We start from the raw sequence: 17377 nt of genomic DNA on the forward strand, positions 1-17377 counted from the left end.
TCTCACCATAGTACATGACTAATAGAGGAAAAAAAAAAAACACTAGCAAAATGAGAAAGCTTAAGTTCCTGTATAAGTATGCTACCTAACTAGCCATGTGACAATTTGGCATTCATTCACTCATCAAGTATTTCTGAGAGCTTATTATGTGACAGACACTGGAAACACAGTAGTGAAGAAAATAGCAAAAATCCCTGCCCTCATGACACATTTTGGTGAATCACTTAATCTCTAAAAACAACTCAGTTTTCTTTCTCTAAAACGATGGATTTTATATTATACTACAGAGTATTTTCAATTCTTTTTTTAAAAGTCCATATTACTCTTCTGAATCCAGGGAAGCAACTTACGGAAGATAACCTGAAATCCACTCTTACCACTGGCTGAAACCATTTGTTGTGTCATCATATTCAGATGGCATACAAGGGAAATTAAGTAACTGCTAGATTATCTTTCACACAATCTGGATGAATTATGAGCCTTATTGGCCTCTTAGTATTTACTTGGTAATTAAGATTCCTTGGATGGAATCCAAAAAGAACAATCTTAGAGAAATTTCTCCAGACAATGCATAATTTTACATTCCCAGTATCTAAGTCTATAAAAATATAGATTGCTACTGAATCAACTAATAAGCTTATCTTCTCTTCAGAGTAGGATCTGATCTTTGTTTACAAAGTGCTTGCTAAAAGCAGGTAGTCAGAAAGCCAAATCTTGTATTCAAATATGGTTCCTGCATCTAACATTTAAATCTTCTTTCATTTATGAAGACATATCTTTAGAGCAGGCGCAGTGGCTCATGCCTGCAATCCCACCACTTTGAGAGGCCAAGAGTTTGAGACCAGCCTGGGCAACAAAGCAAAATCCCAGCTGGGCATGGTGGTGCACGCTTGTAGATTTACTAGCTACTTTGGAGGCTGAGGTGAAAGGATGGCTTGAGCTCAGGAGTTAGAGGCTGCAATGAACTATGATCACGCCACCACTGCACTCCAGCCTAGGTGACAAGAGTTAAAAACAAACAAAAAACCATGGATGAACAGCACTGTCAGGTCCAACAAATGCAAATAAAGTAGGAGCACTGAAATTTGCTAACAAGAAGAGATGATGAACACAGATGGACCCACAGTGGTGGAACAAATTTACATAAGTAAATCTATAATGTGTAAGATACATATAAACAAAGATGAATTATTTCTTTCTACAATAATCTGAACTGTAAGTGGCTTCTAGAACTAGATTTTCAACTCAGCTATATCAAATATTAAATTACTAAGGGAACCTTTAGAACACCCAGATACTTTAAGTCTCATACAGATGAGCACTGTTTACTTAATTTATATTTAAAAATCCAATAAATGGGCCGGGTACAGTGGCTCATGCCTGTAATCCTAGCACTTTGGGAGGCCAAGGAGGGCGGATCACCTGAGGTCAGGAGTTGGAGACCAGCCTGGGCAATGTGTCGAAACCTCGTCTCTATTAAAAATACAAAAAATTAGCCAGGCATGGTGGCGTGTGCCCGTAATCCCAGCTACTCAGGAGGCTGAGGCAGAAGAATCACTTGAACCCCTTCGAAGGTGGAGGTTGTAGTAAGCCGAGATTGTACCACTGTTCCCCAGCCTGGGCAACAGGGAGACTCCGCCTCAAAAAAAAAAAAAAAATCCAATAAATGAAAAGACTTCAGTAAAACTGAAATGATTTATAACCTAGAAGAATCATTATTATAAAATACTAATTATCCAGCTCTCTGGATGTTTGCCTTTTAGACAGAACTCTCATTGCTGACAGCTAGGTATAATGAAAAAAAAGTCAGGCTTTGGTACCTGGAAGACAAGAGTTTGAACACCAGTGCACCACATCTTGGACACAAACTTTCTAAAGCTATTTTTTCACCTCTAAAATGGGAATACTGATTACCTACCTTGAAGGATTGCTATAATTAGTAAAAATACACGTAAAGCACCTGACACATAGTAGGCACTGAAGAAAGAAGTGTCAGCTGCTTAGATTATTCTCATAAGCACAACCATGAAAGAGGATATAAAGAAAGGACATGGTAAGAAGATAAATCAGAGCCTAGGCTACACTTTTTTTTTTTTTGAGACAGTTTCTCACTCCCATTGTCCAGGCTGGAGTGCAGTGACACGATCACACTCACTGCAGCCTTGACTTTCCGGGCTCAGGTGATTCTCCCACCTCAGCCTCCCAAGTAGCTGGGACTACAGGCATGCACCACCATGCCCGGCTAATTTTTTTATTTTTATTTTTAATAGAGATAGGGTTTCACTATGTTGCCCAAACTGGTCTCAAACTCCTGGGCTCAAGCAACCTGCCCACCTCAGCCTCCCAAACTGCTGGGATTACAGGTCACCGCACCCGGCCTAAGCCTAGGCTACATTTAACTGCTAAAACAAAGCAAACAAAAACATCCTGATAATTTAAGTGAAACTTTGGGCTAAATTTTTTGTTCACATTTTATATACGTAATACTATAGTTCCTCTTTATAAATACGTAAAATCCAAAATTACCTCAGGTCTACTTATTTTGGAGCTAAGTAAAAATGAAAGACTATTACACAATAAAGCAGATAATTTTATGAACAGGTGAGACTGAAAATATGCCAAAAGTAAGATATAAAAATGCGTATGAAAGGATAGTAAAAGATTCCTACCTTTAAACCGACTGTTATAAGATCTGTAACAACACTGTATGGAAAAAGTAAAAAGAGAAAATGGAAAACAAAGTTAGAGAACAAGTTTTTAAAAGACAGAGATAGTAAGAATAAAGGGGAAAAAAGCATTATAATAACAAATAAGAAAAATAAGAATGTGATGAGTTGTGAAATATTAATACAAAGAAAAATGATGAGACAGTCTAGCAACAGCAGAGTGTAAAAGCAAATCCTTACTACCAATGCAAGAAACAAATCCTAAGTTATCTTTTAGTATTTAGGAAAGTACAGTCATACTTCAATAAAAATGAGTGTTTATCCATTACCTCTATTTAACAAAGCCAAACCAAAACTTAAAATCACCGAAGTTTGTTCTTTTAAGTCACTGGCATGAATAATCGTGTCTGAGGTTTTAAATGAAATAAAACCAGTGCTTGGATTTTACAGAAATAGAAGGCATCTTGCAAATCTGCATTTACCACCCAAAATTGCTCACCAAAATATAGTTAAGACAGTCTCTCAGAACTAAAATAAATACAAACATCACATTTCAGACATCAAAATTTTCAAAGATTTGCTTTTTAAAAATATTCTATCACGTCAAAACTGTGTTTAAGTATAAATTATCTCTTAGGAGGAAATGAACACACACACACACACACACACACACACACACACACACACACGAGACAGTTGGGATTTGAGGAGGAACTAGAAAGATATGTTGACTGGTGGCTTGTGGTTTGTTTTTTAACTACCCAAATAAGGAAAAAGGATCTTTTTCAGGCTGTTGGAAAATGTAGAAATTTAATTAGTCTCCTGAAGGCAAAAATGCACTGTATTCTTAAACCACATTCCTTAAGACCAGGGTGTGAAAATCCCCTTTAAAGTCCTGCCATACAAAAACTCTTCTTTTCTAAGCCCCAAGAAACTGTCTTCGATTAATGTTTTTCTTCTTATCTCCTAGAAGAAAGCTACAAATACATTCTACATATTGTTAATAACCTATGTCATCATTACCTCATAGAAGTCAACAAATAAATGACTCTAGATTATGTAAACTGTTTTTAAAATACCACGTAGATTTTTTATTTTTCCTTGTAAACTTCTGAAACTTGAAATTCATTTGTCTAAAGTTTAAATGTGATAAGTAACTGGACGCTTGCTGCATAAAAAATAAGATTGTGTAACACTATGGTTATTGGTTCTGATACAAAGGGCAAATCATGCTCCGACTTGAACTTCCAAATGAACTTACCTTCCAGTCAGTATCTGTATAACTGCCTTGCATATTCAAACCAATAAACCCATTACTACCTTTAAAACCACAAATAGTTCAGGTGAAGGGAGAGTTAACTTCTTAAACACTATCAAAAAGTAAGTTTGCACTTCACAGTTGTCCTAGAGTTTAACAGCAAAGACGCAAAATTCAAGAGTCCTCTTTATTATAACTATAAATTTTACGACACAAAAAAAAGCCTGCTTCCATATTTAAGTCAAACCTTCCAGACAATTAACTACACATAATGAAATGCTAATTTCACAGCCTGCCTGAACCAAAATATTAGTATGACACAAATCTTTACGACCACAAAATTTTTCAACATATAAAATGCAACTGAATAAGGTAATGTGAAATAAGTTTTCAACAATGTTCTCGAAGAAACTTCAATCAAACAATAAAAACAGCTTCAATTCCCCCCCAAAATATATACACCTACTGTGTACCCAAAAAAGTTTTTAATTTTAAGAAATTTTTTAAAGCTTCAATCAAATAAAAATAAAGAACATCACAATCATGAATAAAATCTAAAACTCCACTTTGATGTCTGTAGCAGTGTGCAATCTGCATTCAAATGAATCAGTCCGAAATGTCATATACACTTAATATTGTGAAACTAAAATAAATGAAATCTAATGAGGTCAAAACCTGTTGGAAGATTTCATCTTCTTCAAATAGCATATCATCAACTATATGGCAACATATGAACGACTTTTACTGTTCTAGCAAGTTGCATATATTCCACAACCTCACAGAAATCTTGTCATCAAAAGTAGGTAACAAGCCAAACAAAACCTCAAATACATAAAGGGAATAAACCCAGATGGAGTTTTTTTTTAATCCGTAGGTACAGATAATACAACCTTCAATTAATTCACCAAAATCCTAACATAGTTGTTACTTTAATTACCAAAATATGTCAAGTCCCACCCCATATCCCTGAGTCCCCAGAGAACAGTTTATATACATAGACTCTAAATCTCTTTATTTTGGTCACGGACCCCCATTAAATTTTTGAGCATTTGAAATGCCCCGGAAAATCGCTCGTACATCATATTTTACATACACGGGCAGAGGATTCATTAAGTTTCTTGGGGAGAGAGAATGGTGAGAGGGAAGCGTCCATGGTCACTAAGTCCAGACCCCTGGTGTCGAGAAAGCGTTAACGTATCTCACTGCACAAGTCGGGAGACCTCGGCCAAGTCCCGCGGCGGCCCCGGGACCCCGCATGGGACCATGGCTTGCGACCAGGTCGCCGCCCAGACGTGTACCGACGCGTGCACCCGCCGTCGGCCGCTCGCCCCACCTCGCCGGTAAACAGCAACTCCCCTGGCAGGAGGACGCCCGCCCCGCGCACCGCCTCCGCCTCCCCCAGCGCCGCGCACCATTTTCTGAGAGGAAGTGTCGGGAGGCCGAGCTGGGCTCCCCAGACTCGGGGCGCGAAGGGCGGACCCCGGCACCGCGGCCGGACCCGGCTTTCCTCCCCTCCCGGGTGTGTCGACTAAGGCTAGGAAGCAGCGGATGTGTCCGGGGCGCCGCGTGAGGAAAGGAGAGCCTGCGGCGGACGGCGCCTCCGCGATTCCGGGATCCCCACCGAGACGCCCGGAAGCCCCGCCGTCGGGCTTGGCCCGGGCCGCTCCTCCGGCCGCCGGCGCCGCGCACGGCTCCCCAGCCCTTACGCGTCCCGCGGAGAGCCGGGTGGAAGCGGCGCCAGGGCAACCCGGTGCGGCCGCCGCGCCGCCTAGTACTTACCCATCCATGGCCCAGATGGAGGCGCGCACAGAGCAGGGACTGACGGGCTAACCGCGAGCAGAGGAAGCAGGCGGCGGCAGCAGGGCGGTTCCGGGGACAAGCGAGCGTAGGCTCTGCGAAGCCCCGGCCGGTCCGAGGTGGAAAGAGAGTGGGAAACAGGGGCGGGGACCGGGCACGCTCCCGCCACCGCCGCGCCCCCGCCTTCTCCACCCCGTGAGCGCGTCCCCGCCTAGCCCGACCCCGCCCCCTCACCGTCCCCGCCCTCCTTCGGGGCCCGCCCCTGCGCTCGCGCCCACCCTCGCCCCGCTGGCAGCCGGCCTCCGGCTCAGCTCTGGGGCGCCCTCTTCCCGCGGTCGCTGTAAGACCCCGCCTCTCGGCCCCTGGGGCCGGCGCGCGCGCTGGCGCGCGCGTCCCCAGCCTCCGTCCTGCGTTCGCGGGAGCGCGCGCCTTGTGCTTCCCGCTCCGCCGCGCACCCCGCCCGCCCTCCCGCGGCCCCGCGGGCCTTCCGGCTTCGCAGACCCGGGCTGCCAGGTTTGAATGCCTCCCTCTGCCGGCAGGAAAAGCCTTGGGGACCTGACTCCCAAGAGTAGGCAGGAATGTCCCACAAGGACCCCAGAAACGAGGTGGAATTGCCCCGGGTGCGCGAGGCTGTAGATGGCACTTCCAGGGACCAGCCTCTGGCAGCCCGGCGCTGGAGTCGACCGCTGGGACAGACATCAGCCCCATAGGTGTGGCTGGGACGATGAATGAGGTGAAAGAGGCTGCCCGGACTGGAATTTGTATACAACTTAAGTATCTGAGTGCATTTCGACCTAATTCTAGTATTGAATTTATATGAAAAATTCATTGTACAAACATAGAATGGCTATATTTCCAGCATTTTTTAAAAGTGTACTCATTATTCCCTTTTTTCAGATGAAAATATATATACAAACAGAGTGATTTGCTCACAGTTTCACAACTAGGAAACGTTTGCACCAGAGCCCTTTCCTCTGGTCTGAGCAAAAAGTATATATATAATATAACGAGTGACAACATGCTTGCTTTTTTCCCTTTTTAGTGTGAAATTGAGTACTTTTTCAACTCACAGATCACTAAAACGTAACCCACTAAACTGTTAAGCCAAATTCTTAACCTCCTGAGTAAAAAAGAGAGGGGCTCCTCCCCGTGGCTTCGTCATTTGAAAAGCAACTAACAAGAACCTCAAACATCTATCCTTGCTAATTTCCTGCTTTCAGATCAGTAGGTGCTACTAAAAAGATCTAAACTGTGGACTCATTCATCATTCAGTCGGTATTGACCTACTATGTGCCGGGTACTGCATGGATAGACAAGAAAATCAGATTCCAGCCGTCACTGTTGAATGGATTCATCAGTCCGTTTATGTATATTTTTGGCATAAAACTTTTCAAATAGGCAGAGTAATTCGGTGAGGTAATTCTTAAAGTACTGTATCTAACCTCAGTCCCTCTTCCAAAATGTCAAATATATTTTGTTTTGTATATTAAATCTAAATATTAAGTTGCATTTGTAAACATTGCCAGATGGAAATGTAGAATATCAGCAAGATAAGTAGCTGATGCAGTCTTTCTGTCGGTGTATTTGGGATATATTCTGTTGATGAAATTTCCTTAACTCTCTTAACTCTTTAGCTACACAAGTAATATCAGCATAAATGCTCATTTTGGAAAATTCAAGCAATATAAAATGTTGAAAAGTTATCATTAATATTTTTCTTCCCAAACCACCCCCTGCCCATGACTACCACTGTAACAATTCTGCGTGCATCCTTCTAGACCTTTACCTTTTTTTTGAAACGGAGTCTTGCTCTGTCTCCCAGGCTGGAGTGCAGTGGCACAGTCTGGGCTCACTGCAACCTCTGCCTCCCGGATTCAAGTGATTCTCCTGCCTCAGCCTCCTGAGTAGCTGGGATTACAGGCGCCCACCGCCACGCCTGGCTAGTTTTTGTGTTTTTAGTAGAGACAGGGTTTCACCATGTTGGTCAGGCTGGTCTCGAACTCCTGACCTTGTGATCCACCCACCTCAGCCTCCCAAAGTGCTGGGATTACAGGCGTGAGCCACCGCACCCAGCGACCTTTACCATTTTTCTTTTTTTTTTTTTTTTTCACCTAAAAATCCTGGATTATAGCCGGGCATGGTGGCTCACACCTGTAATCCCAGCACTTTGGGAGGCCAAGGCAGGCGGATCACTTAAGGTCAGGAGTTCGAAGCCAGCCTGGCCAACATGGTGAAACCCCCCCATCTCTACTAAAAATAGGAAAATTAGTCTGGCTTGGTGGTGCACGCCTGTAATCCCAGCTACTCAGGAGGTTGAGACAGGAGAATCTCCCGAACCCGGTCAGCAGAGGTTGCAGTGAGCCGAGATCACGCCACTGCACTCCACCCTGTGTGACAAAGCGAGACTCCAGGCTGGAGTGCAGTGGCACAATCTCGGCTCACTGCAACTTCTGCCTCCCAGGCTCAAGCAATTCCCCTGCCTCAGCCTCTGGAGTATCTGGGATTACAGGCACCTGCCACCCTGCCTGGCTAATTTTTGTATTTTTAGTAGAGACGGGGTTTCACCATGTTGGCCAGGCTGGCCTTGAACTCCTGACCTCAAGTGGTCCACCCACCTCGGCCTCCTAAAGTGCTGGGATTACAGGCGTAAACCACTATGCCCAGCCTCATAATTTCATTTCATAATTTAACCTTTTCCAAAACAGTGGAAATTACATTGCTTCCAGTATTCAAAATAACTAACACTATTGCAGAAAATATCATGAATGTATGAGTTTCTTTGCACATATATTATTACATCTGAGGAATAGATCCCTAGAAGTAGAATTGAAAAACAAAGGATATAAGCCTTAATATCCTTTGTATAATTCAACAATCCTTTATATAAAGCCTTTATAGCCTTTATAATTCAAATTTGATAAATTTTTTGAAACTGATTCCAAAAAGTCTGTACCAATTTACAGTTTCTTTATTAAAAAAAAAAAAAAAAAAATTTGGCTGGGCATGGTGGCTCACACCTGTAATCCCAGCACTTTGGGAGGTCAAAGCGGCAGCATTGCTTGAGCTCAGGAGTGTGAGACCAGCCTGGGCAACATGGTGAAACCCTGTCTCTATATTTTTATAAAAATAAAAATAAATTATTAAAGTTATGTGTCTCTTACCCTATGCTTTAAGCTAACAAATTTTAATATTAAAAAATAGCAGAGCATGACCCCTATCTTTGCTATTCCAAATTTCAATATTAAAAAATAATACAGGAAGACCTGTCAATCAATGAAGGTAAATATGAAGTGTGTCTGAAATTTATTGTTCATACTAACAATAATTCTGAGAAGTCTGCAATGTAAAAGCAGTGCACCTGACTGAAATTAACAAAACTGTTTGGCATTTCCTAAATACTCAATGTCCAGCTTTACAACAGAAGCCTAGATATAAGAAAACAGAAAACAGTTTACAACAAAAAAGGTGAAGCCTTAACTCTTTCCCCTGCCCCTTCATTCTAAATTCAAAGAACTTTTTGTTGGTTGGTTTGTTTTTTGGAATCAGAGGCTTGCTCTCTCACCCAGGCTGGAGTGCAGTAGTGCGATCTCAGCTCACTGCAACCTCTGCCTCCCAGGTTCAAGCAATTCTCCTGCCTTAGCCTCCCTGGTAGCTGGGATTAGAAGCGTGCACCACCACACCTAGCTAATTTTTGTATTTTTCATAGAGATGGGGTTTCACTCTGTTGGCCAGGCTGGTCTCAAACTCCTGGCCTCAAGTGATCTGCTTGCCTCGGCCTCCCAAAGTGCTGGGATTACAGGCGTGAGCCACCATGCCTGGCCAATTCAAAGAACTTATTAAGCTCCATGGGTTTGTGAGTCACTTTGGTTCAAAAATAATACATAGCGTAGAGTTTAGCTCCTCAAGAACCACTTTGAGAATCCTAGCTGTTCCCATAGCCTACATGACATGGAAGAGCCACAGCTTTCTATCATCTCCACAGAAGTTTCTGGAATCAGATATCTCAGCTATCACCCACATGACCTGGTTTGACATGAAACTGATAGGTTCTGTATACTGGCTTCTTAATAGTGAAGAGAGTTACATTTTCTCTATTTGCTAATTGCTCTGTGCTTTGAAAAGGAAGACAGTTACAAATAATTTAGTTTATAATTTTTCTAACATTTTCTCTTGTGTTTTTGTTCTGATTTGACTAAGAAATTCCCCTGAAACACCTTTTTTCTGATGAGAGACACCACCCCCATCACGATTATGTTTGGACAACATGTAACCTTTGAACACCTGCCTTAAGGCATTCCGGTAGGCAGTGGTTAGTTAACATTTAACCAACATAACCCTATTTCTGTTTACAGGTAAGACTTCTTAATGTATAAAATAATACAAAGATGCCACATAAGTCAGAAATAATACCAGCTATTAGGTGAATCTAGGAAGCTGGACATTTTAATATCATTTTATCCCGTGACAAATACAAAATCATCATAATTAACATTGCATTTCCCAAAACAGAAACGTCTGAAATTATACTAAATGAAAAAAGCCAATCCCAAAAGGTTACATGCTGTATGATTCCATTTCTATAACATCCTCAAAGTGACAAAATTATAGAGATGGAGAACAGATTAGTGGTTACCAAGGATTAGGAAGAGGGTGGGAGCAGATGGAAGAGGATAGAGACAACTGTGACTACAAGGGAGTAACAATGGGGATATTTTGGTAATAAAACAATTCTGTATCTTGATTATGGGGTGGTTATACAAATCTACACATGATAAAATTGCATAGAACTTTAGATACACACATGCATGAAAAAGTGACAAAATCTGAAGAGAAGTTATGGATTGCACAGTGTCTGTGTGCTGCTTTTAATAGTGTAATATAGTTACTAAGATGTTACTATTGGGGGAAACTGGTTGAAGGGTACACAGGACCTCTTTGTACTTATTTTTTAAACTTCCTGTGAATCTACAATTATTTCAAAATAAAGAAACCTTGGCTGAGTGTTCCCTTAATATTTGTTGTTATTTGTTCAATAATTAAACAATAACAAACATCAAAGTCTTAAGCAAAATGGCATGTGAGTATAATTTATAGTTTTCAGGCTGTATCACCTTGGTAGTCAAATAAGGTTATAACAGCTGACACACACTGACTGACCGACTCTGCCCAATCTGTTGAATTATGAGCCTTTCTTCAAAGTCCTTCCCAACTATTTGAAGAGGCGGCATGTAAGTGTCTCCTACATGCTCACTGACTTCTCAGCAGCTATGAATCACGTCCATTTTTGTCATCCCATGCCTGGCCCTGATGTAATCATCTCCACATGAAGTTCTTAATATGGCCAGTGCCTGGCACAGAGGACTCATGTCTATGCTGAAGGTGCTGTCCCTTGTCACTGTCATATAGTATAATTTGCCAGCCCATACCAAAGTTGCATTGGGCTTTCTGGAGCACTTTTCTGAAAAGGGGAGGATTCCTTTCCCTGTCTTTTGTCATCCTATATCACCTAGGACCCAGTGTCTCCCAGAATTTTTAATGCAACAGCCCTTTTTATTTTAATTCACAGAAAATCATCCTTTAAGATTTAGGCAAGGGTGAAATGCCATCTCTACTAAAAATATAAAAAATCAGCCAGACATGATGGCTCATGCCTGTAGGCCCAGCTACTCAGGAGGCTGAGGTGGGAGGATCACCTGAGCCCAGGAAGTTGAGGCTGCAGTGAGCTGAGATCGCGACACTGCACTCCAGCCTGCCTGACACAGCAAGACTCTGTCTCCAAAAAAAAAAAAAAAAAAAAGATACAGGCATGAACCCTAAGGGGCTAAGAAAATCTGAGTGATAATCACTACAGTGATCTAAGAATCATCATTGCCCTTTAACATTGACTTCTTTTTGTCCTTAAAACTGTTGTCCCCCACTCTCTATCCTGAGGATGAATTTCTTAACCTAGAAATCTCCCAGACCCCACTTAGAAGTAAATCTCTTGGATTGTTGTTATTTTTTTTCTTTACCTTTATTTACTTGCCTTTTTTTTTTTTTTTTTACTCTTTTTTCTTTCTTTCTTTTGAGACAGTCTCGCTGTCGCCCAGGTTGCTGTTCAGTGGAATGATCTCAGCTCACTGCACCCTCTACCTCCCAGGTTCAAGCGATTCTCCTGCCTCAGCCTCCCAAGTAGCTGGGGTTACAGGCACACCCCACCACACCCAGCTAATTTTTGTATTTTTGGTAGAAATGGGATTTTGCCACATTGGCCAGGCTGGTCTCCAACTCCTAACTTATCAGGTGATCTGCCCGCCTCGGCCTCCCAAAGTGCTGGGATTACAGGTGTCAGCCACCATGCCCTACCTACCCAGCCCAATTTTTAAATGATATAAATTTCTATCAAGATTATAACCATGACACTAAATGTTATAAAAATTCATATTTATTTAAACATGTTTATTTTTTATTTATTTATTTTCTTGAGACAGGGTATCCCTCTGTCACCCAGGCTGGAGTATAGTGGTGCAATCGTGGCTCACTGCAGCCTCAACCTTCCAGGCTCAGGTGATCCTCCCACCTAAGCCTCCTGAGTAGCGGAAACTGTAGGCATGTTCTGCCACCACACCTGGCTAATTTTTGCTGGTGTGTTCTTAGCAACCAGAACAATGCGTACTACATAATAGGCAGCCAATATTTTATCAATTGAACATGTGAAAAAGGTTGTGCCTTGCAAAGACAATCTTCCTTTTGTTTCAGAAACTATTTATTGTATTAATACTAAATTTGTATTTCCGGTAAACTTGCCCTATATTCTTCCTCAGCATTACCAATTAGTTATTTATTAGATCTTCATTCTATTACATATTTTTCTTTAATGTCATGTGTTTGTTTTTTTCTTAATATTTTATATGTTTTCTCAAGTCTATTCTCTCCAATCATAGTTCAGATTTCTGCAGTATTAGCTTGATTCCTTGCTATTTTAACGTGTTTTTAAATAACATAATAATTTTGTTTTCTCCTCTTCTCTTTCATTCGTTCTGCCAGCTTTTTAAAAATGTCATGTTACTGTCTTATCTATGTTTTAAAATCTCTTGTTTAGGGCCAGGCGCGGTGGCTCACTCCTGTAATCCCAGCACTTTGAGAGGCTGAGGCGGGTGGATCACCTGAGGTCAGGAGTTCAAGACCAGCCTCAACATGGAGAAACCCCCGTCTCTACTAAAAGCACAAAATTAGCTGGGCGTAGTGGTGCATGCCTGTAATCTCAGCTACTCGGGAGGCTGAGGCAGGAGAATTGTTTGAACCTGGGAGGCAGAGGTTGCGGTGAGCCGAGATGGCGCCATTGCACTCCAGCCTGGGCAATAAGAGCGAAACTCCATCTCAAAAATAAATAAATAAAAATAAAAAATAAAATAAAATAAAATCTCTTGTTTCATGGACTCCATATTTAATTATCCAAAGAGGATAAAGAAGTATTTTGTCTAATGTTCTCTTCTTATCCGTATTGGTTCCTCTTTAAAAGTGTAATTTTCATGTTTTTACATATTATATTCTTCTACTTCATTTGGGTGTTTTTGTTTGGGTTTGGATTTTTTGTGGGGTTTTTTGTTTTTGTTTTTGTTTTTGGCAAGATCTCCGCTAGAATTTGTTTTGTTTTGTTTTGTTTTTTGTTTTTTGTTCTGTTTTGTTTGTTGAGTCAGGGTCTGTCTCTGTCGCCCAGGCTGGAGTGCAGTGGCCTGATCTCGGCTCACTGCAACCTCTGCCTCCTGGGTTCAAGCGATTCTCCTGCCTCAGCCTCCCGAATAGCTGGGACTACAGGCACACACCATCATGTCTGGCTAATTTTTGTATTTTTAGTAGAGATGGTGTTTCACCGTGTTGGCCAGGCTAGTCTCGAACTCCTGACCTCAAGTGATCCACCTGCCTCGGCCTCTTGAAGTGCTGGGATTGCAGGCATGAGCCACCATGCCTGGCCTCTGCTAGAATTTTTTCCCCTTGTTTGTATCAGGCAAGAAAAGTGGTTTTTTTTTTTGTTGTGTGTGTGTGTTTTGTTTTTGTTGTTGTTTTTGAATGATGGCAGTACTACTTTGATCTGCAGTTTACTAAAGAATAGTGTGAGTTGAGGGCTCACAAATCTCATCTCGGTTTGTCTGTGCATTATTGATTTTTTTGTTTTTGTTTTTAAGTCACTTGAAGGGCTAGATATCAATGGTTTATATTCTTGTTTCATCTTCAATTACTTGGTAGGGATGGTGAAGTGGTAAGTGACTGTGAAGTGACTCCAATAAGTAGATAGCCATCAAGTAAGGTGTGCTTTCTCTCAGAAACTTCACAAAATCCTTTACATAGTTCTGCTAAATATCCACATTTGGTTTGGTTTGTTTTCCCTGAATTCCTTTAGAATGACTAGGTCCCTGTGATGGCTAATTTTAGGTGTCAACTTGCCTGCTTTAAGAGACAACAAGATAGCTGGTAAGGCATTATTTCTGGGTGTGCTGTGAGGGTGTTTCTGGAAGAGATTGGCATTTGCATCAGTGGACTGAATGAGGAAGATCTGCCCTCACCCAATGTGGGCGGGCATCATCCAATTGGCTGAGGGCCTGGATAGAAAAAAAAGGCAGAGGAAAGGCAAGTTTTCTCTCTTCTGGAGCTGGGACACTGTTCTTTTCCTGCCCTTAGACATCAGAACTCCAAGTTCTCCAGCCTTCGGACTCCAGGACTTGCACCAGCGGCCTTCCAGTTTCTCAGGCCTTTGGACTTGGACTTAGACAGAGCCGCATTACTGGCTTCTTGGGTTCTCCAGCTTGCTGATGGCCTATCATGGAACTTGGCTTCCATAAGTCTCCTCTCATATGTCTCTGCGTGTATGTGTATCCCATTGGTTCTGTCTCTCTAGAGAACACTGACTAATACAGTCCTCCTCACAGAAGCCTGAATATACTCTATAACATATAAGAGGTTAGACTGGGCACAGTGGCTCACGCTTGTAATCCCAACACTTTGGGAGGCTGAAGCAGGCGGATCACTTGAGGTCAGGAGTTCGAGACCAGCCTGGCCAACATGGTGAAACCCCGTCTCTGCTAAATATACAAAAAGTAGTCGAACGTGATGGAACTCACCTGTAATCTCAGCTACTCAGGAGGCAGAGGCAGAAGAATCACTTGAACCCAGGAGGCAGAGGTTGCAGTGAGCCGAGATTGTACCATTGCACTTCAGCCTGGGCGACAGAGCGAGACTCCGTCTCAAGAAAAAAAAAAAGAAGAAGAAGAAGAAAAAAAAGAGAGAGATTAAAAATAAACGTGTAGGCATGGGCTTGTATATATACTTATGTTTACAAGTTCTACCTATTGAGAGGATCAAGGATCAAACAATGACATCACAGTAACTTTTTTTGTGGGGGCGGGGGTGGCAGTCTCACTATGTTGCCCAGACTGAACTCAAACTCCCATGCTCAAGTAATTCTCCCACCTCAGTCTCCTCAGTAGCTGGGACTACAGGTGTGCACCACCATGCCCAGCATTGCCCATATTTTAGTTTCTGGGTTTCTAGATATCATTGGCTAATAAAAAAGGAACCAAGACTCCTCAGAGAAGTTGTTGGTTCCAGGGCTGGATCGGGGAAAATGCAGGATGAGCCTAGAGTATCTTGAGGCTCATTTTGAGGACAGAAAGTAAAAAAGTTACTTGCACGCAAAATGTTAACATTAGGGGAATCTGGACAGTGGTTATTCAGATACACTCTGAACAAATTTTTTTTTTTTTTTTTTTGAGACTGAGTTTCGCTCTTGTCACCCAGGCTGGAGTGCAGTGGTGTGATCTCGGCTCACTGCAGCCTCCACCTCCCGGGTTCAAGTGATTCTCCTGCCTCAGCCTCCCCAGTAGCTGGGATTACAGGTGCCTGCCACCACGCCAGGCTAATTTTTGTATTTTTAGTTCAAAGTGCTTTTTACCAGTTTTCACTACCACTACAAGCGTTAGCTCATATCCTCAACTGGTATCATCCAACTTTAAAAATTTTGTCAAGCAGTCAGTTTAAAATATCTTACATGTGGCTGGGCGTGGTGGCTCTCACCTGTAATCCTAGCACTTTGGGAGGCCGAGGTGTACAGATCACCTGAGGCCAGGAGTTTGAGAACAGCCTGGCCAACATGGTGAAACCCCATCTCTACTAAAAATACAAAAAATTAGCTGGGTGTGGTGGTGGCGCCTGTAATCCCAGCTACTTGGGAGGCTGAGGCAGGGAAAATCGCTTGAACCCAGGAGGCAGAGTCTGCAGTGAGCTGAGACCAGGCCATTGCACCCCAGCCTGGGCAACAGAGCAAGACTCTATCTCAAAAAAAAAAAAAAGAAAAAAATCTTACATGCCCTCAATTTTCATTTCATTTCACATGTTATTGGTCATTCATTGATAAATCTCCTTCAGTAAAGTACCTGTTCATATATTTTACCCATTTTTTTCATATTTGACTATACATTCTTTACTTATTGGTTTGCAGGAGTTACACACACACATTTTTTTTTTTCTGACAGTATTTGCAGACAGTTCTTCATCCAGTATGTTGCTTCTCTTTTGCTTTTCTTTATGGTGTCTTCTGATGAACAAAAACTTTTCATTTTAATTTTAAAAGGTAAAATTTATCAATCTTTTTTTATTTATGTTTTGGGCCTTTTGTTTAAGCTTCTATTAAGCATTATGCCTTAGTTCTTGTGCAGTAAGACAAGAAACAGAAATAAAATATATATGCTACAGTTTAAATAGTATTTGTCCTCTCTGAAACTCATGTTGAAATTTGAATATCATTGTGGCAGTGTTGGGAGATGGGGACCTTTAGGGGGTGATTAGGTCATTAGGGGGAATTAATGCCATTCTTGTTGTAGCCAATTAATACTCAGAAATCCGTTAGTTATCACAAGAACAGGTTGTTATAAAGCAAATTGGGCTTCTTTGGCTCTCTTTTGCTTCCTCTCTTGCCACATAATTCCTTCCCTTTTCTGCCATGCTATAAAGGAGCACAAGGTCTCCACCAGATGCAGCTGTCCAGTCTTTGACTTCCCAGCCTCCAGAACTATAAGCTAAATAAATCTCTTTCCTTTATAAATTATCCAGTCTCAGGTATTCAGTTATAGCAACAGAAAACCTGCTAAGACAATATGAATATTGGAAAGGAAAAATAAGTTGCCATTATTTGCAGCTGATATGATTATATATGTAGAAAATTCAAAAGTATATCAAAAGTTTTAAAATTAATGCAAAAGAAAAAAATTAATGAGAGAGTTTAGTAAGAAGTCTGGGTATAAGATTAATATATGAAAATTAGTTGCATTTCAATATACCACAAAAACAATTAGAAAATATTATTTAAAAATGGCTGGCCGGGCACAGTGGCTCACACCTGTAATTCCACACTTTGGGAGGCAGAGGCAGGTGGATCACCTGAGGTCAGGAGTTCGAGACCAGCATGACCAACATGGAGAAACCCCATCTCTACTAAAAATACAAAATTAGCCGGGTGTGGTGGCACATATCTGTAGTCCCAGCTACTTGGGAGGCTGAGGCAGGAGAATTGCTTGAACTGGGGAGACAGAGGTTGCGGTGAGCCGAGATGGCATCACTGCACAGCAAAAATAATAATAATAATAAAAAAAACCACTGCTACAGGGCTATATACTTTACAATG

At 41.8% G+C, this 17377-nt stretch overlaps 1 protein-coding gene across 7 annotated transcripts in view; it reads right to left on the reverse strand.

Annotated features, from left to right (window-relative positions):
- The window catches only part of PTBP3 (polypyrimidine tract binding protein 3), a 114847-nt gene extending 108988 nt beyond the window's left edge, over positions 1-5859 (reverse strand). For 2 of the 7 annotated variants that reach the window (XM_054500525.2, XM_054500528.2), the window contains exon 1: positions 5704-5835. Coding sequence is in view for 2 of the 7 variants with exons in the window: in XM_054500520.2 (XP_054356495.1) it covers positions 5018-5077 (60 nt within the window). In the remaining 5 variants the exon portion in view is untranslated. Of the gene's footprint in view, positions 1-2669; positions 2705-5017; positions 5247-5703 lie in introns of those variants that run through there. The other 5 variants (XM_054500524.2, XM_054500520.2, XM_054500519.2 and 2 more) reach the window with 5 other exon arrangements.
- Between the last annotated feature and the right edge of the window lie 11518 nt (positions 5860-17377).

Source organism: Pongo pygmaeus, chromosome 13 (assembly GCF_028885625.2).
Source record: "Pongo pygmaeus isolate AG05252 chromosome 13, NHGRI_mPonPyg2-v2.0_pri, whole genome shotgun sequence".
Classification (NCBI taxonomy): domain Eukaryota; kingdom Metazoa; phylum Chordata; class Mammalia; order Primates; family Hominidae; genus Pongo; species Pongo pygmaeus.